The 21,201-nt window shown below is 44.3% G+C and overlaps 1 protein-coding gene across 1 annotated transcript in view; it reads left to right on the forward strand.

Annotated features, from left to right (window-relative positions):
- Window positions 1–1,646: 1,646 nt before the first annotated feature.
- LOC140720576 (NACHT, LRR and PYD domains-containing protein 3-like) overlaps window positions 1,647–21,201 on the forward strand; it is a 44,379-nt gene continuing 24,824 nt past the window's right edge. Inside the window, exons 1-6 of the mRNA XM_073035410.1 lie at window positions 1,647–1,782; window positions 4,670–4,900; window positions 12,279–12,605; window positions 13,165–13,331; window positions 20,386–20,557; window positions 20,655–20,720. Coding sequence (XP_072891511.1) covers window positions 1,647–1,782; window positions 4,670–4,900; window positions 12,279–12,605; window positions 13,165–13,331; window positions 20,386–20,557; window positions 20,655–20,720 — 1,099 coding nt within the window. The remainder of the gene's footprint in view (window positions 1,783–4,669; window positions 4,901–12,278; window positions 12,606–13,164; window positions 13,332–20,385; window positions 20,558–20,654; window positions 20,721–21,201) is intronic.

A 21,201-nucleotide genomic window follows, 5' to 3' on the forward strand; every position in this document is an offset into this window, starting at 1 on the left:
TATATTGGTAATGACATTAAACTTGTATTTCTATACTAATAATGATACAGAATTGTATAATTTATGTTCCGTGTGTTATCTTAATGTACTTGCCTGTGATGTTTCTACAAGTCAGTGTTTCTCTGTACCTGTATCTTCCCGTACATGCGCACCTGGCAATAAATTCACCAGTGCGTGAGAAAACTTAGTGAGATTTGATTCGTGATGATTATCTTGGCATCTCGGTAGGTCAATTATAAAGATTTAATATACGTAATTACAAGACCCTTAACAGTGTCGATGAGCAAAGGGATCTTGGAGTCCCAAGCTCATCGCTCCTTCAAAGTGGTTACACATATTGACAGGGTGGTTAAGAAGGCAAATGACTTGCTTGCCTTTATTAGTCAAGACATAGCATTCAAAATTCAGAAAGTTACATTGCAGCTTCATGAAACATGAGTTAGATCACATCTGAAATATTTCATAGAGTTCTGTTTGCCTCATTCCAGGACGATGTCAGTGGCCCTGGAGGAGATGCAGAGGAGGTTTACCAGGATACTGCCTGGATTAGAGGGCATGAGCTGTAACGAGAGGTTGGACTAACTTGTGTTGTTTTCTCCAGAGCAGCGCATGCTGGGGTGAGAGATGGAGGTTCATAAGGTTACGAGATGAATAGATAGAGTAGACAGAGAATAACTGTTTACCCGGGGTAGAAATGTCTTAAATCAAGGTGCATGCATTTAAAGTGAGAGGGGTAGTTTGAAAGGAGAGGTGAGGGTCAAGTGTTTTTTTGTTTTTTTTTACACAGTGGTGGGTTGCTAGAATGTGCTGGCTGGTGTGGTGGTAGCGGCAGATACATTGGGGACTTCTAAGAGATGTTTAGATACACATGAATGTGAGGGAAAGTTTTGTAGGCAGAAGGGATTAGTTTAGTTGGCAATTTGATTAACTGAATAGTTTCAGCTCAACATTATGGGCCACAGGACCTGTTCCTGTGCTTTACTGTTCTATGTTCTGTGTCTCTTGTCGAAAGGTTTCGGGGATACGGAGGCAAAATAACTGAGTGGGAACAACAGGTCAACTGGAGCCCAATGTGGGAAATGTGAGATCACCCACTGATGTAGGACAAACCGAAATCCTGAGTGTGATTAAGTGGAGATAGACTGATGTGCAGTTGGAAGGGAGGGAGGTCAACACTACTTTGTATTTATTGCAAAAGTTATTGGGTATAAGAATGAAAATGACTTTAACAATTATTTGGGTTTTGTTGAGATTGTACCTGGAATATGGTGTAAAATCCCGCTCCCCATACTAACACGGGTTATACAGACCAAAGAACAAACTGCCGGAGGAACTCAGTGGATCGGGCAGCATCTGTGGATCCAAACTTCACCTGGATCGATACCTGGGTTCGATAATGTTTTTCCTTGTATCTGGTTTCCTACAAGAATTTCAACACTTCACTTAACTCTCCCTGCAGAAGATCCAACTCAGCAACCCAGGCTGTCTAATAATTTCCACACCATTAAAGTGGGAAATCTGTTTATTATTGTCATGTATAGAGGTTCAGTGAAAATCTTGTCTTGCGTACCAACTACACACATCAATTCATTAAACAGCACAATGAGGTGATACAAGGTAAAACAATAACAGTGTTACAAAGCATTATGGGTAGCGAGAAAGTGCAGTGCCGAAAGTGTAAGGTCACTTCAAGTAACAGTGTGGTCAGCCGACCATCTTATCACACTGGGGACATTCAGTTTGCTCAGGACAGCAGAATGGAAACCGCACCTGAGCCTGGTGGTACATGGTTTCAGGTTTTTGTAGCATCTCCCCGATGGGGAATGGGAGAGAAGTGAGAATGTCCCAGGTTGTGGGGATCATTGAGTACACGGCCTGCTTTACTGAGGCAGTGGGAACTGTAGATAGGGGAGGGGAGGTTGGTTTCTATGATGTGCTCAGCTCTGTCCATAGCTCTCCACAGTAATATGTATTTTTAATTCGGTATCTGTGTATTGCTGGAAGACCATCAGTGACTGTCCTTGGTCCTTTTCCCATCTAGTTCAATCTCCTCATCCCCACTCACCTCATTCAACCTCTGTCCTGCCTGTATCCCACCACCTCAATGATATATATGAAACATCTTGTTCAACCTTTGTCCAGTCTGTATCCCACCACCTCAATGATGTATATCAACCATCTTGTTCAACCTCTGTCCAGTCTGTATCCCATCACCTCAATGATATATATCAACCATCTTGTTCAACCTTTGTCCAGACTGTATCCCACCACCTCAGTGATATATATCAACCACCTTGTTCAACCTCTGTCCAGTCTGTATCCCATCACCTCAATGATATATATCAACCATCTTGTTCAACCTCTGTCCAGACTGTATCCTACCACCTCAATGATATATATCAACCATCTTGTTCAACCTCTGTCCAGTCTGTATCCCATCACCTCAATGATATATATCAACCATCTTGTTCAATCTCTGTCCAGCCTGTATCCCACCACCTCAATGATATATATCAACCATCTTGTTCCACCTCTGTCCAGCCTGTATCCCACCACCTCAATGATGAATATCAAACATCTTGTTCAATCTCTATTCAGCCTGTTTCACACTTTTGATTATACCAACAATCTCTCTTCTGTCGTTGTCTTCATTGTGAAGTATTTTATCTCACTGAGTTATTTTGGAAATCGGTGTTTGTTACCTGGAACTACCAGAAGATTTATTGAATACAGCACGTGGTATGGTAATAACAGCCATTACAATTTTAGCTTCAATGTTACAAAATGTCCACTGTTAGTCTTTGTCAGGAGACTTGGAAGTAGATGTAACAGACTGATAGTGGGGTGGGGAGGATGCTGAGAGCATTGACTGTATCGACTGTATTAACCCTGTTTTGGAATGAAGGCAAAACTAATGAATATGGGCATTATATTTGTGCAACTTTGTTCAGGCCGTCACAAATATCTTGTAATCAGTCAATAGTTGTGCATTTAAAGTAAAAAGAGAAAACGCTGGGAACGTTCAGCAGAACGAGCAGCATCTTGGACAGTCCCAGTTCTGATACTGGGTATTCCATAGTTTCTCTTTCCACACTACCCAAACTACCCCATAACCCTCCATTTTTCTTTCATTCATGTGTCTGTCCAAGAGGCTCGTAAATATCCCTTTTGTTTTAGCCTCCAACACCATTCCAGCCACTCATAACCCTCTGTGTGAAAAAAAATTACCTCTGATGTCTCCTCTAAACTTCCCTCCCTTAATATTGTCCCTATATCCTCTGGTGTTTGCTATTGGTGCCCTGGGAAACAGGTACTCACTATCCACACTATCTATGCCTCTCATCTTGTAGACCTCTAACAAGACCTCTCTCATTCTTCGCTCCAAAGAGAAAAGTCCCAGCTCTGCTAACCTTGCTTTATATGACTTGTCTCCAACCCAAGCAACTTCCTGGCAAATCTCCTCTGCACCCTCTCCATAGCTTCCACATCCTTCCTATAATGAGGTGACCAGAATTGAACACAATATTCTAAGTGCGGTCTCACCAGAGATTTGTAGAGTTGCAACATGACCTCTCTACTTTTGAACTCAATCACAGACATACTTTATTGATCCCGAGGGAAATTGGGTTTCGTTACAGTCGCACCAACCAAGAATAGTGTAGAAATATAGCAATATAAAAACATAAATAATTAAATAATAAGAACTGAAATAAGTCCAGGAGCAGCCTATTGGCTCAGGGTGTCTGACACTCCGAGGGATGAGTTGTAAAGTTTGATGGTCACAGGCAGGAATGACCTGTTAATGAAGCCTAGCATCCTATTGGCCTTCTTAACTACCCTATCAACCTGTGCAGCGACCTTGAGGGATGTATGGATTTGAACCTCAAGGTCCCTTTGTTCATCCACACTCAAGTAACTGACCATTAATCCTGTACTCAGTCTTCTGGTTTGTCCTTCCAAAATGCATCACCTCACACTTGTCCGGATTGAACTCCATCTGCCATTTTTCTGCCCAACTCTGCAGCCTGTTTACATCCTCTTGTAACCTTCTACCACCTACAGCTCCATCCACAACTCCTCCAATTTTCATGTCATCCACAAATTTACTCACCCATCCTTCCGCCTCTACATCTAGGTAATTTATAAAAATCATAAACAGCAGTGGTCCCAGGACAGATCCCTGCGGCACTCCACTACTCACTGACCTCCAGGCAGAATACTTTCCTTCCACAACTACCCTCTGCTTTCTTCCTTTAAGCCAGTTTTTTTAAATCTAAACAGCCAAGGATCCACTTATCCCATGCCTCGTGACTTTCTGGATGAGACTTTGTAGGTTCTGGGACTCTGTAACAAACACAATGTTAACAGCAAGATTAGACAGTAATTAATTAATATGAAGAGAAAATTGTTGCTTCCTGACAGATCCTGTCATATCCACTGGACCAGATCCTCCCTAGTTTACCACTTAATTTGCCCCATGTCCGTCCTGCACGTTGAATAACTGCATCCAATAACGCTCAATATCCCACCCTCCCTCTAGTGTGCCAATCGCCCCAAATCCTTCCCAGCATTCTGCCCACATCCGCACACACAGACAGAACCTCTTCACGCAGGTCCACGCTCCGAGCAAGGGGACCCGCATCTAACTGATCCCACAATCCCGGCTCAGGCACAAAACGGGGACTGAAAGACTGGAGAGCCCTGAGCCTCTGGCTGTTGGGAAGAGCTCGAAACCGAACATTTCCCACTGCAACCCGCCCTCTCTTTACACAAACCCGAGATCAGCCCCTTCCTCACCGCCGCCTGTACAAGAATACCGCCGGCGACGGCTGGGGTCGGCACCGCGTCTGCGCTTTGCAGGACGTTCGCCGCGGCACCATCCGTGGCTGGAGGTCACAAGGTCAGAGCATTTGGCTGTCCGGTTCCTTCACTGTGACACCCCGAACTCCACATTAACTCCGTCCAAACCACCCAGGGCGAATTTTAATGACCAACAAACCATTATTGCACTCAGTGATCAGCGATCTGAATGATTCACTCTCACTTTTAGAGGAAGGGATACCTAAGGTCGACATTGTGAAAGCGTTTAGTTTCCCAGGAGACAAGACTGTGGACGAGAGGTGTTCTGTTACCTGATGCAATCTGTGTTTACCCTGCTGCCAATTCCAGTTAACATCAATAAAACTGTTGTTTATGAAAATCCTAAACAACAAGACACTGCACCGACTGCAGCCACTCCATCCCAAAGCAGATCACCCTGGACAGTCATCCCCTCTGATGACGCATTGATCACATTGCACATGCTTACATTCCCGGATGGACGGTGTTTTCCTTTCCATTCTTTGTTGAATAGGTTTCGGGCTGGGGAGCAGAGGGCTGGATCACTGAATGCGGGGTGAAGACATAAATTTCCCATCGGTGAGTATTGAGACCAGTCCCGAGTGAGGAGGTCTGATGCAGGGCAGTGTGTCTCGTTAACTCAATCGAACTGGCGGCCTTCGCCTACCTTCCTGGACCGAACCTGCCGGTGTCGGTCCGGGTTGTGGGACCTTCACCCCGAACGGCATGGGATGAGCTTATGCTCAGCCCCTGTTATTCTGCTCCTCAGGAGGGGTGAGGATGAGGGGATGTTGCTGGGAGCACACCCATCTTTCGCCCGTTTGGACAAGGCAGACAGACAGACGGACATACTTTATTGATCATGTGGGAAATTTGGTTTCGTTACTGCCACACCACCAAGAATAGTGAAGAAATATAGCAATATAAAACCATAAACAATTAAATAATAATAGGTTAATCATGCCAAGTGGAAAAAAATATCCAAGACCCGCCTATTGGCTCAGGGTGTCTGACAATCCGAGGGAGGAGTTGTTAAGTTTGAAGGCCACTGGCAGGAATTACTTCCTATGACGTTCAGTGTTACATCTCAGTGGAATGAGTCTCTGGCTGAATGTAGTCCTGTGCCTAACCAGTACATTATGGAGTGGATTGGAGACATTCCCCAAGATAGTATGCAACTCGGACAGCATCTTCTTTTCAGACACCACCGTCAGAGAGTCCAGTTCCACGTCCACAATATCACTGGGCTTTCGAATGAGTTTGTTGATTCTGTTGGTGTCTACTACCCTCACCCTGCTGCCCCAGCACACAACAGCAAACATGATAGCACTGGCCACCACAGACTCGTAGAACATCCTCAGCATTGTCCGGCAGATGTTAAAAGACTTCAGTTTCCTCAGGAAATAGAGACGGCTCTGACCCTTCTTGTAGGCAGCCTCATTGTTCTTTGACCAGTCCAGTTTATTGTCCATTCGTATCCCCATGTATTTGTAATCCTCCTCCATGTCCACACTGATCCCTTGGATGGAAACAGGGGTCCCCGTTGCCTTAGCCCTTCTCAGGTCCACCACCAGCTCCTTAGTCTTTTTCCCATTAAGCTGCAGATGATTCTGCTCGCACCATGTGACAAAGTTTTCCACCATAGCCCTGTACTCCGCCTCATCACCCTTGCTGATGCATCCAACTATGGCAGCGTCATCAGAAAACTTCTGAAGATGGTAAGGCTGTGGAGTAGTTGAAGTCCGAGGTGTAGATGGTGAAGTGAAAGGGAGACAGGACAGTCTCCTGTGAAGCCCCAGTACTGCTGACCACTCTGGCTGACACATAGTGTTGTAAGCGCACGTACTGTGGTCTGCCAGTCAGGTAATCAATAATCCATGACACCAGAGAAGCATCCACCTGCATCACTGCCAGTTTCTCACCCAGCAGAGCAGGGTGGATAGTGTTGAACGTACTGGAAAAGTCAAAAGTCACTGTTCCTAAACGGGCCGTGGCTTCCTTTCTATTCTGTGTTGGGATCGTCTGCGGGGTCGGGATTGGGAGAGGACCCTCGCCCCCTTTGGCAGGGAGCTGGGGGAAGCATCACCAGCAGATGTTGAATTAATTGCAGAATGAGGCAGTGTAAAAGGAGCTATTACAACTTTAATTTCATTGTTACAGAATGTTGCCGTGTTACTCTCGCTCATAATTAAACTCACAGTACATGATGTAGAGCTTTGTTACTTGCTTTTTCGGTTACCGTTGGTGAGCCACTGTTAAGTGGCTGTGAGCCCAAAAAGGAGTGCCGCATGTTTTTTTTTCATTCTCTGATCACTGCCCCTCAGTGAAAGAGACAAGTGACCTCAGGAGGAGATGTAACAGATTGACAGTGAGGTGGGGAGGTATTGGGGGTGGATGTTGTGAACATTGACTGTATGCACTGTATTGGAATGAAGAGAAAACTAATGAATATGGGCATTGCATTTCTGCAAAATCTGTTCAGGACGGCACAAGCATCGTGAAATCAGTCAATATTTGCATTGTTCAAAATAAAAAAAGAGAAATCACTGGAAATTCTGGGAGATCTACAGCCTCCCAGATGACTACATCTGCACCAGGTGCACAAAGCTGCAACTCCTCAGAGAATGTGTTAAGGAACTGGGGCTGCAGCTCGATGTCATTTGCCTCGTACGGGATGCTGAGGAAGTTCAAAGTAAGAATTATCAAAGTATCTTTAAAACCATAATTCCCTCAAAACTAATCAGTAAGCTCCAAGCCCTGACTTCAATACCTCCTTGTAAAATTGGATCCTGGATTTCCTCACTTGTAGACCCCACTCAGTTCAGATTGGCAAAAACATCTCCTCCACAATCTCCATCAGCACTGGAATACCACAGGGATGTGTACTTAGCCCCCTGCTCTACTTGCTTTACACCTGTGACTGTGCTGCTAAGTATGGCTCCACCACCATATATAAGTTTGATGATGATACCTCTGTTGTGATCTCTATCAAAAGGGGAGGTGAATCAACATACAGGAGGGAGACTGAAAACTTGGCTGACTGGTGTAATAACAACAACCTCTCACTCAATATCAATAAGACCAAGAATCTGATTGTAGAATCCAGGAGAGGGAAGCCAGAGGTGCCTGAGCCAGTACTCATTGGAGAGTCAGAGTTGGAGGGGGTCAGTAACTTTAAATTCTTGGGTCCCACTCTCAGAGGTCCTGTCCCAGACCCATCATATAAATATAATTGTGAAGACAGTACGACAGTGCCTCTACTTCCTCAGGAGTCTGTGGAGATTTGGTATGTCACAGAAACGTTGGCAAACCTCTGCAGATGTGTGGTGTAAAGTCTGCTGATTGGCTGCATTATGGACTGATCGGGGAACACCAATGCTTTTGAGCAGAAAATCCTTCAAAAGGTACTGGACTTGGTCCAGTATGTCACGGGTAAAGGTCTCCCAAATATTGAGTTTATCTACATGAAATGTTGCCGTAGAACAGCAGCATCCATCATCAAAGATCCTCACCGCCCAGGCAATGCACTTTTCTCGCTGCTGCCATCAGGTAGAAGGTACAGGTGTCTCAGGACATGCAACACCAGGTTCCAGAACAGTTACAGTCCTCCAAACATTTGGATGTGAATGTACAAGGCTTGACCAGTAAGTTCGCAGATGGCACAAAATTAGTGGATGGTGTTCACGGTGAAGATTATGGTAGCTTATTGGGGATCTAAATGGGCAGAGGAGTGGTAAATAGATTGAAAAACCAACGCGAGCAACAACGGTTTCATATAGAGGTTGGTGATTATGTGGAGGGAATTGCCAGAGGAATTGGATGAGGCAGACCCAATTGTATAATTCCAGAAGCAGTTGGGATGTGTAGGTGGAGTGAAGAGGCCAGTAGGGAAATGGGCCCATCACAGGAAATTGGGACCATCTCGGTGAGCACTGTGGTCAGCATTGTCTCATTGGGCTGAAAGGTCTCTATCTGTGCTCTGTTGCTCTGTAACTCTATCAGTAGATGCACTGGACAAACACAGACATGGTGTGGGAGTTCATGTTAACAGGGAATGTTTTGTCCCTAAGACAACAGATGCTCTGATACAGTGGATGGCGATACTGTTATTTGCAAAAACTGTAATCGTACTCTCCCTGACTCACTGTCTGCTTGTTTGTAATTCAGGGTATCACCAGCAGGTGTAGCTTTTCTGCTCCGGGACCAAAGTTTAAACAAGACGACGGCAATCAACAATCGTCAGTCAGATACAGAATGGACAAAGGTATGATCACTGGGATCATTCTAACTGAACTTCTGTCCTGTTGGCACACACTAGTACAGACGCTAACTGGGCACATAAAACTTTCATCAAGCAGTATCATTGATCCCACTGGTAAAGCGGCCTTGATCTAACAGTTCCAGCTCAGGGACCTGACACCGGTAATGGTCGAATCACTGCACTCACCTGAGTGAGCTTCAACGCTTCACCTGAGTGAAAGGAGCAGGTACTCCTGGATCAGGTGGCTGTGAGTGAAACACAGGAATGCAATAGCGGGCTTGTGGGCTATGTAAAAGTCCAGGGTCAGTTTCTGCTTCAGCTCGAGACAGGCCCTGATGTGTAAGATATCTCCAACTTTCATTTATAAAATTCAGAACCAGACGGTAGGAGCATTTCCAGGAATTCAGAGAATGTGTGATAAACGAGCATTTCAGGATTTGGAAAGGCACCTATCAACTCCCTCCTGGTTTTCTTGGCTGCTGTGGAAAGGAGATGAGGGGAGTTTCTGAAATCTGTTTTCTGTAGCCGAGCCAAGAACATTGGCAGCATTGGGAATGGTTGAAGATCAGATGACATCTCATTCTGGATAAATATGTGGTTTGCTTCAGTATTTTAATACCCGAATCCATGTCTGCGCTGTGTACAAATGGGGAATGTGAGTTCTTAATATTTCCCTATTAAGTTGGCCTGCTACCTGGATTTAAAATTCCCAGGATCTCTGATGGAAAACCCGGTATAGCCAATGAGCAAATGTCTCAGTCCCCAATAGGCACTGTGATTGTGCTCAACTCTGATTCTGGGGGGAATAAAACAGACATAACAGCCTGGACACAGGTCCTTCGGCCTAGCTAATTCATGCTGATCCAAATGTCTTTTGTGTTTGCTCCATTTCCAACAGCTTTTCCCAAATTTCCCTTATATACTTCTATCCTTTCCCCTGCCCACATCCTCTCAACATTGTAAACTTATTTGTGTTTACTGCCTCCTCTGGCTGCATGTAATTTATACCCATCACCCGCCACGTGAACGAATGCCCCTTCGGTCCATATTAAATTCTGCCCTCGAGTCTTAGACTCCTCTACCCCGGGAAAAAGACTATGACCATCTACCCTATCTACGTCCCTGATTATTTTTATGTACGTGTGTAAGGTCACCCTTCAAGCACCAATTATCCAGGGCAAACGGTCCCAGACCAACCCTATAACAGAAAACCCAACATCTTAGTCCAGTGACGTACTGGTCATTCTCCACTAAACTCTTTCCAGCTTAATCTAGTCCATTCTGTAGAACCAAAGCTCCAGAGCAGATAGTGGAACGGGGATGAAAATAAATAATGTTAAAAGTTCATGCAAAGTCAGAAAAACTCTTTTGTGGTGGTAATAATCTTCTGAGGTGTGTCTATTCTAATGCATGAGTATTGTGGCGAATGCTGATGAGCTGAGGGCATGGATTGACACATGGAATTACGACATTTTAGCCATTAGTGAAACTTGGCTACAGGAGGGGCAGGACTGGCAGCTTAATGTTCCAGAGTTCCAATATTTCAAATGTTGGTAGGGGCAGAGGAATGAAGGGTGGGGAGGTAGCACTGCTAGTCAGGGAAAATGTTACAGCAGTGCTCAGGCAGGACAGATTAGAGGGCTTGTCTACCGAGGCCATATGGTTGGAGCTGAGAAACAGGAAAGGTATGACCACATTAATGGGGTTGTATTATAGACCACCCAATATTCAGCGAGAATTGGAGGAGCAAATCTGCAGAGGGATAACAAACAACTGCAGGAGACAGAAAGTTGTGATTGCAGGGGATTTTACTTTTCCACACATTGATTGGGACTCCCATGCTGTTAAAGGTCTAGATGGGTTAAAGTTTCTAAAATGTGTTCAGGAAAGTTTTCTAAATCAATATATAGATGTACCAACTAGGGAGGATGTAATATTAGATCTCCTATTAGGAATTGAGTTAAGGCAGGTGACGGAAGTGTGTGTTGGTGAACACTTTGGTTCCAGTGATCATAACGCCATTAGTTTCAACTTGATCATGAATAAAGATAGATCAGGTCCTCGGGTTGAGTGTCTAAACTGGAAAAAGGCCAAATTTGAAGAAATGAGAAAGGATCTAAAAAGCGTGGATTGGGACAGGTTGTTCTCTGGCAAGTATGTGATTGATAAGTGGTGTGCCTTCAAAGGAGAAATTTTGAGAGTGCAGAGTTTGTATGTTCCTGTCAGGATTAAAGACAAAGTGAATAAGAATAAGGAACCTTGGTTCTCAGGGATATTGGAACTCTGATAAAGAAGAAGAGAGTGATGTATAACATGTATAGGTAACAGGGAGGAAATAAGGTGCTTGAGGAGTATAAAAATGCACAAAAATACTTAAGAAAGAAATCAAGAGGGCTAAAAGAAGACAAGAGGTTGTGTTGGCAGTCAAGGTGAAGGATAATCCAAAGAGCTTCTTCAGGTATATAAAGAACAAATGCATAGTAAGCGGTAAAACAGGTCCTCTTGAAGATCTGAGTGGTCGGCTATGTATGGAACCAAAAGAAATGGGGGAGATCTTAAACATGCTTTTTGCATCTCTATTTACTAAGGAAACTGGCATGGAGTGAACAGAAATAAGGCAAACAGGTAGTGAGGTCATCGAACCTATACAGATTGAAGAGGAGGAGGTGCTTCCTATCCTGAGGCAAATCAGAGTACATAAGTCTCCAAGACCTGACAGGGTGTTCCATCAGAGCTTCAATGAGACTAGTGTTGAAATTGCAGGGGCCCTGGCAGATATATTTAAATATCGTTATCTCCGGGTGAGGTGCCAGAGGATTGGAGGATAGCTCATGTTGTTCCATTGTTTAAAAAAGGATCTAAAAGTAATCTGAGAAATTACAGGCCGGTAAGTTTAGTTTCCCAGTATCAATGGACACCGTTGCATTAAGATCCCGTGGTCATCATTCAACTGCTGTGATTGGCATTACTGTGTCTATCCTGTTATTTTACTGGGAGTGAATGTGTCCAGTCACCGGCTTATTGGGATTGTCACCAAGCAGGATGTACGGTTCACAGTAACCAGCACAGTCCCACTCCAAATCTGGTCAGCCAGAGTCACGGCTCCATTGCAGTCTGAATCAGACTTGCTCAACTCTAAATCATACTCGTATAACCTGTAATTCATCATTTATTTCAGGTAGGAAATCGAAACGAGTACTGAAAGTAGTGAAGAGGTTTTTGCCAGGTGGATCATCGAGGAAAGATGATCGGAACAAGGGAAGCAATGTACCAAAGCAGGGTCCGGTTGGGAGCAATGTCCCAGAATGCAGTATGGCCGCAGCGGAAGTGGAGCAAATTCAACCCAGAGACACCGATCAGGACCCTGGAACTAGCACAAGAGAGGCGACTGCCTGTCAGCCCAGAGAAACCAATCAGGACCCCAGAACCGGCACAAGTGAGGTGACTGCCTGTCAGCCCGGAAGCTCATTGAACACGGAATTGTCAAGTCCCCAACAAACAGCGGGTGTGTGAAGTATGAGAGTGATGTGTTTGCAGAATGTGGCAGGGAGGAGGGTAAATGCGATTCCTTGTTGGAGGGTTGGTCAGAGAGAGGGGTGATGTGTGGGTGTGGTACATGTGGTGTAGTGGGGCACCCGTTACCCCACATGTACTACCTACTCTGAGGATTTCCAGGATGTGTATTGGAGGAAATGCAGTTGTCCAGATAAGAGAGTATTTCCCGGATGTGAATCAAGGGAAATGTATTCGTCAGGATGGAGAGGGTATCTCTGGGAAGTGAATATTACCGACAGTCCCAGCATTTATTGCCAATCCAAAACTGAAATAGGTGAGTGGGTCGGATGGGGGATGGAGTGATTTGCATTAAATATGGGCCTTCTATTAATGTAATGCCTAGAACATTGTTGGTTCAGTTTTAAGGCCAGTGTTGGAGATTCGGAATCAATCTGTTTTTGTGTCTGTAGGCAGGTTCAAGTCATGTTTTTTTCTGTTGAGTTTGGTGAGAGCGGTGGAAATGAAGAATATCTGAGTTCAAGCCTACATTTTCCTTTTTACATTCACAGAGCCAGAGTTTACAATCTCTGACCTCCTTGCAGAGGGGGATGAATATCGACTGTACCAACTGACAAAGTTCTACAAGGACAGACTCAAACAAGCGATTGAAGAAAAGGTTGAGAGACTCGGTTGGATGTTGACAAAGGAGGGACATTTCAGTAGAGAAGAAAATGAGGTGAGTGTAGTTTGTGTATTGTCACTGAACTGCTGGGAATAGTGACTAAAATTAATCTCCTTCACATTCTTGGTGTTCTACCTGGGAATGGAGACTTTGATCTCTGACTTGTCTCCAGTAGATCTGGTTTCAGCTGTTAAGGTGGGGAGCACTAGGAACTATAGAATCAGCCTCAGCTTTTTTCTCTCACCTGCTGTATTTATCATTGTGATTTCAGAGCAGTGGCGGCATATTTGGACTTCGAACAGGCATTCAGTCTGAAACTAATTTCAATTCTTGTTTGGACCATCGGGCAGATTTACCTCATCTCATTAATCCAGGATGAATATTAAAATGTCAGATTGTAAACTGAGACAACCGGCTTCACTGCCGTACTTGACAGAGGGAAAACTGCTAAACATATCTGGTCTTGGCTCCGTGAGTTCCCAAACAATGTATGGCTGATCTGCCATAGTCCTAAAAAAGTACAGCACAGAATCCGGCCTGTTGGCCCATCTATTTCCATGCTGGAATACTTAACTACCTATTCCCATCAACCTTCACCAGGCCATGGTGCTCTATACCCTTATCATTCATGCATCTATCCAGACTTCTCTGAACCGCTTGTACTGCTTGCGCTGCTAGCTAGTTTCACACTCTTAGTACCCTCTGAGTCAACAAATTTCACCTTTGTACCCCCTGAACTTTTCACCTTTCACCCTTTACTGATAACCTCTTGTTGTAGTACCTCTTTACCTCAGTACAAAATGTTGCTGCATTTATCCTGTCTATACCCCATGTAATTGTGTAAACTTCTCTCAAATCTCCCCTCAATCTTGTATGTTCCAATGAATAAATTCCTATCCGGGTCACTCTTTTCTTATAACTTAGGTCTTCTAGTCCTGACAACATCCTTGTTTTTTTTTTTGTGTACGCTTTCAAACTTATTTCCATCTGCCCTGTAGGTAAGTGAGCAGAACTGCACATAATATCCAAATTAGGTCTCAGCAAACTCTTATACAACATCATATCCCATGTACTGTACACAATATTTTCATTTATGAAGGTTAATATGCTAAGAGACTTTCTTTCAGATCAGCAACTTGAGCACATTTGCCGTCACCTTCAATGACTTATGGACCTGTATTCCCAGAACACTTTGTTCTACCACACTTTTCCGTGCTCTACCGTTCGCTGTGTAAGATCTACCCTGCTTGGTCCTTCCGAAGGGCAATTTGTCTGCATTATATTGCATCGGCCCCTTTTAAGCCCATTCTCCAGTTGGTCTAGATCTCACTGCAAGCTCTTGTAGTCTTCCTCTTTGTCCACTGCACCTTCTCAATGTTGGTGTCATCTGCAAATTTGCTGATTCTGTTAACCATAATTTCATCCAGATCATTGATATAGATGACAAACAACAACAGGCACAGCGCTGATCCCCGTGACACTACATGAGTTACAGGTGCCAATCGGAAATGCAACAGTCTATAGTCATGCCCTGAATTCCTCCAAAAAGCTAGTGTCTAATCCAGTTTACTACCTCATCTCGGATGCTGAGCAACTGAACCTTCTTGACTGACCTGCTATGAGGGAACTTGTCAAAAACCGTGTTGAAGTCCATGTAGACAATATCCACAACCTTGGCCACAGTAAATTTCCTTGCAACTTCCTCGAAAATCTCTAAGATAGGTTAGGTGTGAAAGATCACGCACAAAGCTGATATCTCATGACCACAAACGTCAATAGTTTGACCTAAATGGGAAGAAGAACTTACAAAATACAAAATAAATCTGCTGACTAGCTGATCCCTGAGATCAACAGGTTGTCCTAAAAAGGAAGAAGATCAATAGGTTGTCCTGAAAGGGAAGGGAAAAATACGAAAAAAAGAAATCTGATAACTTGCTGAGTATCTAACTAATGAGAGACAGGGACACACCATTTCAGGTCACTCTCCTTGGAGCTCACAAACAGTGATTGTCTTGTCCTATATCTGACCTACTCAGCCATGAGTGGTATTAGAAAATCAAGTGCGTTACACCTGTGAGTGACTCTGTTCTCGTTGGGATTCACCGGCGCTGTCTGTAATGAATCAAACAGGCATTATCCAAAGGCAAGAGGAGTAATGTGTAAATATGATGTTCATCTATAAATTCATCATCTGAAGACATCCGCTTCACTGGAAAACCATTAACTCCAGTCAAGTCAAGCCACGTTTTATTGTCATTTCAACCATAACTGCTGGCACAGTACACTGTAAAAACGAGACATCGTTTTTCAGGACCATGGTGCTACATAAAACAGTACAAAAACTACACTGAACTACGTAAGAAAACAACACAGGAAATAAAAACTACACTAGACTACAGACCTACCCAGGACAGCATAAAGTGCACAAAACAGTGCAGGCATTACAATAAATAATAAGCAGGCAATAGGCACAGTAGAGGGCAGTAAGTTGGTGTCAGTCCAGGCTCTGGGTATTGAGGAGTCTGATAGCTTGGGGGAAAGAAACAGTTACATAGTCTGGTTGTGAGAGCCCGAATGCTTTGGTGCCTTTTCCCAGACGGCAGGCGAGAAAAGAGTTTGTATGAGGGGTGCGTGTGGTCCTTCATAATGGTGTTTGCTTTGCGGATGCAGTGTAAATGTCCGTAACGGATGCAGGGTCTTGAGATTCGAGATGGTGCAATTTCCGAACCAGGAAGTGATGCAGCTGCTCAGGATGCTCTCAATACAACCCCTGCAGAATGTGATGAGGATGGGGGGGTGGGAGATGGACTTTCCGCAGCCTTCGCAGAAAGTAGATTCGCTGCTGGGCTTTCTTTGCTATGGAGCTGGAGGGACAGGTGAGATTCTCCGCCAGGTGAACCCCAAGAAATTTGGTGCTCTTAACGATCTCTACCGAGGAGCCGTCGATGTTCAGCGGGGAATGGTCACTCCGTGCCCACCTGAAGTCAACAACCATCTCTTTTGTTTTGTTCACGTTTAGAGACAGGTTGTTGGCTGTGCACCAGTCCGTTAGCCGCTGCACCTCCTATCTGTTAGCTGACTCATCATTCTCTTAAATCTCTTGTTAAATCTCTTTCGCAATGGTAATTCCTTCAGACCTGGTAGCAGTGAAACTGAGGGATTATTTTACAGTGCAGTGGACCATCAGGGAATTATGCTGATTTATTCCATAATTGCTGTCCGTTATTCGTGTTATGGAAAAACTTTCCAGTTCCCTACTGGTAACTGTTCCGGGAGATCCATCATTCAAACCCGGGACATCATTCCTATTATTTCTCAGAGCAATGTCCTAAGTCCATCCATGTTCAGTTGCATCCTCGATTACATTAGTTCCATCATCGGTGTATGTTCTGGTCAGACCGCTCGTCTGAGTGCTACCGGTACCATGTAACCCAGTACTACCTGTCGCATGGTCGGATGGTCGGTGACTAAACCAGCTCCCCCACCAGACTGGCCTGGTGAGGAGGGTGGCTAGACACCCTGCAGGATGAAAAACAAGACCTGTCAAAGGGCGGATGACCCCTCTGTTAGGGTCAACGGTCATCTGGCAAACAAGCACGGAAAGGGCATCCCTCGCATCGAAGCTTGGTCTGGCCATTCACTGCAACAGAACTTCCCACAGACGTCTTGGACCCAACCAGGCTGCTGGATCCGGGACGGGATGTCGAGAGGGTGGATCTGGACCGGTGAAACGCCCTACTCACCTAAAATCCACTCACGCACACGGTTCCTTTCTGAGGAGTGGGGTACCTCCCCACTAACTGACTGAAAGGAACCATCATCATCCTATGGGGGGGGGGGGAGAGAGAGAGAGAGAGAGAGAGAGAGAGAGAGAGAGAGAGAGAGAGAGAGAGAGAGAGAGAGAGAGAGAGAGAGAGAGAGAGAGAGAGAGAGAGAGAGAGAGAGAGAGAGAGAGAGAGAGAGAGAGAGAGAGAGAGAGAGAGATTGCTTGAAGACGGTTCAATGTTTAATTTATAATTTCTCAGTAAATGAGGAAGCCCATGCCTGCATTCAGAAAGTGATCACCATTTTACAGCATGAGTGCCGGGCAGTAACCATCTCCATTATAAGACGGCCGCACTGACATTCCTTAATGTTCTGTTGTCTTTACACATCATAAGACCATAAGGCAACGGAACACAAATAGGCCATTAGGCCCGTCGATTCTACTCCGCCATTACATCATGGGTGATTTACTATCCCTCTCAACTCAATTCTCCTGCCTTCTCCCAGTGAACTTTGCTGACCTCACTAGTCAAGAAGGTACCAACCTCTGTTTTAAATATACCCAGTGACCTGGTCTCCGCAGCTGTCAGTGCAATGACTACTCCTCGGCTAAAGAATCTCCTCAACTCTGTTCTAAATGGACGTCCCTCTATTCCGAGGCTGTTCCGTCTGGTTCTAGATTCCCTCACTTTGAAACATCATCTCCACATCTTCTCAATGCCTTTCGATATTCCACAGGTTACAATTAGATTCCCCTCATCCTTCCACACTTCAGCCAGTACAGGCGCATCCAGGAATCATTCTCATCAAAATCAGGTTTAATATCACTGGTTCTGTCAGTTTTGATTCCTCTCTGGACTTCCCACAATGCCATCAAGTATTTTCACTGATCAGGGGACTAAAACCATTCACAATATGCAAGTGCGGTCTGGCCAGTGCTTGTTCTTATATTCTAATCCTCTCGAAATGAACGCTAACCTTTGTTTTTGCCTTTCCTAACACCGACTCAACCTGGAAGGAATCCTGCACTAGGTCTCCTGAGACTTTTTACAACTCTCAAAAATAGTCTATGCCTTCATTATTTCTGCAAAAGTGTATGACCATGGACCTCCCTATACTACATTCCAATTTCCACTGATTTGTCCATTTTTTTCATCGGTCTATGTCCTCCCGTGAAATCCCTGCTTCCGCAACACTTCATGTCCTTCCCCATATCTTCGTAATGTGCGCAATCTTGTCCATAAAGCTGTCAAATCATTGACATAACGGAAAAAGAAACTATCCCAAAACCAACCACTGCATAACACCACTGGTCACCAACATCCAACAAGAAAAAGCCCCATTTGTTCCCATTCTGTGCTTCCTGACAGTTAGACAAAATCTGTCTGGAGATAATCATGGATACTCCATCCATGCTAGTATCTCTCTTGTCCTACTGCCGGCCCCTGTCTTGATAAACAGCATCATGTGCGGTACCTCGTCAAAGGTCCTCGGGAAGACCAAGTACACAACTTGCTCTGAATCTCCGTTGTCGACCCAGCATGCTGTTCTCAAAAACTTCCAACAGGTCTGTCAGAGAAGATTTCCTTCCACGGATTTTGGCCTTTTTCATCATGTGCATCCAAATACCCCGAAACCTTATCCTCAATAATCGACTGCTGACATCTTCTCAAACGGTGTTCACACTAACTGGCCTATAATCTGCAGAACCATTCCAAAATCTAGTGATTCCTGAGCGATCATTACTAATGCCTCCACGATCTCTTCAGCCTCCTCTTTCAGAAGCAATCGGGTCCAGTTGATCTGGACTCATCTATCTTCAGAACTTTCAGCTTCCCGAATGCCTTCTCCTCAATAATTGCAAATACACTCACTTCTGCCACCTGACATTCTCAAATATCTGGCACGTTCTAGTGATTTTTACAGTGAAGACTGACGGAAAATACTTACTAATACCTTCTGCCATTTCCTTGTCCCCTGAGAGTACCACTCTACTGTCATTTTCCAGCAGTCCAATATCCACTTTCCTCTCTTTCAGTCTTCATATATCGGACAGACCTTTGTTTTGTTAAGCTATTTTACATTATTCGCTAGCCTACCTTCATATTTCATATTTTTTCTACTTACGACTTTTTAATTGCCTTCTGTTGGTTTGTATAAACATCCCAGTTCTCCAGCTTTTTACTATATTTTGTAATATTCTGTGCCCTCCGCTTTGCTTTTGTGCTGCTTTGACTACCTCGTCAGCCACGGCTGATCATCCTCCCTTTAAAATAATTCTTCATGTTTGTGATCATTTGTCCTGCGCCTTCTGAATTGCTCCGAGAAGCTTTAGCCAATCCTGCTCTGCTATTGTCCCTGTTAGTCATTTTTGAATTTATTTTTGCCCAGTTCCTCTCTCGTGCCTCTGTAATGCCTTTATTCCACTGTAATACAGGTACATCTAACTTTACCTTCTCTCTCTCAAACTGCAGTGTGAGTTCTGCTATTTGATGATCACTGCCTCCTAAGGGTTTATTTTCCTTAAGATCCCTAATCAAATCTAGTGCAATACGCAGCACAGGATTCAGATCCACCTTTCTTGTAGTGGGATCAACCATAAGCATCTCTCAAAAAACCATCTAAAAGGCATTCTATAAATTCCCTCACATGGGATTCAGCACTGACCTGATTTTCCAAAGCTACCTGCATATTGAAATTCCCCATTGACTATTTTAACATTGACCTCTTTACATGCCTCTTCTCTCTCCCACTGGAATTTGTAGCCCACATCCTGGTTACTGTTAAGGGGCTTGTATATAATTTCCATCAGGGTCATTTTTCGCATGCAGTTACTTAATATCTACAGCGTTCAATCCGATATCATTTGTTTCTCAAGACCTTTCATTTTTAATGACAACAGAGTCAACCCAACCCTTTCACCCACCTGCTTATCCTTTCGATTAAATATTTATCCTTGGAAGTAAGCACCCAAATATGATCTTCTTTCAGCCACGATTCAGTGATGCCCACCATCCACTTTTTTTTGCTCTCTTGCTCTTCCCTCTCTTCCGTTCTTGTTGTCACATCTTTTCGATGTAATGTTGCACATTGACGGACAAGTAAATTCATCACGTTGCATCTACCGCAGGGTATCAGTAAATCCTTATTCTTTCACAATATTGATTTAGAATTTCCTTCAGTTACTGTTTCTCTGTTAATGACTGAACCCAGGGAGGATGAGGCAGCAGCCCAGTGACTGCATCTGTTCTGAAGCTACCGGGGCCATGAACAGATACTTTCCTGCACATTCTCCATGTCTGTCTGTCTGCTCCACAATAAATTCATTGTTTTCCTTTTATAGAAAGTCACTGAACTGACAGAGAAGGGAAAACGGGCAGAGAGTTCCAGACTCTTCCTCAGTTTGGTGATGGGAAAAGGCTCCCGGGCCCGGAGGGTGATGTGGGAATCCTTTGTGACGTGGAGGACAGAGTTACCGAAGTTGGACAAAATTCTGAGGGAAATACAGGAACTCGGTATGTTAAAAACACGCACTGAACACAAAGACATATTGAAATAAACATTTTAGTTATTTTAGCTCTGTTTTCATGGACATTATTTTGACTTAAACAGGTCCTGATCCACTGGAATACATAGACATTGCCCAAGGGTTATCTGAGTTGCCCTCTCATCTGATAGGTGAGTGATGGAATGCACAGTTCAAAGGACATCTCAAATGTTATACTGTGACTTGGCAGAATCTGGGAATGAATATTCACCATCAATCATTCGCTTGTGTATGGTTTCAGGTTAAAATTCAGATAATCTCTTGTTGCAGCCTGAATATTCTAAAATGTACTTTTCCAGCTATTCCAGTTGTTAATGTGTTAATCCAGCTGCTGGGTCTGCTGAACCCTTGACTCCAGTTTCTAATATTCTGGGAATCCCCACACACCCCAGACAGGCTCCTGATACACTGCATGACCCAGTCCAGGTGACTTTTCTATCTTCAGACCTTTCAGATACTGAAGCAACCTTCCCCTTCGTAATTGCAGCTGCACTCAATTCTGTCCGTGGATGCCGTTTACATTTTGGAATTCTGCTAGTGACTTCCACAGAGTTTGTCCGGAATTTCCTTCTCACCCGTTACTAAATCTACAATATCATTTTCCAGCGGTCC

This window comes from Hemitrygon akajei, unplaced genomic scaffold (genome assembly GCF_048418815.1).
Source record: "Hemitrygon akajei unplaced genomic scaffold, sHemAka1.3 Scf000045, whole genome shotgun sequence".
NCBI lineage: Eukaryota > Metazoa > Chordata > Chondrichthyes > Myliobatiformes > Dasyatidae > Hemitrygon > Hemitrygon akajei.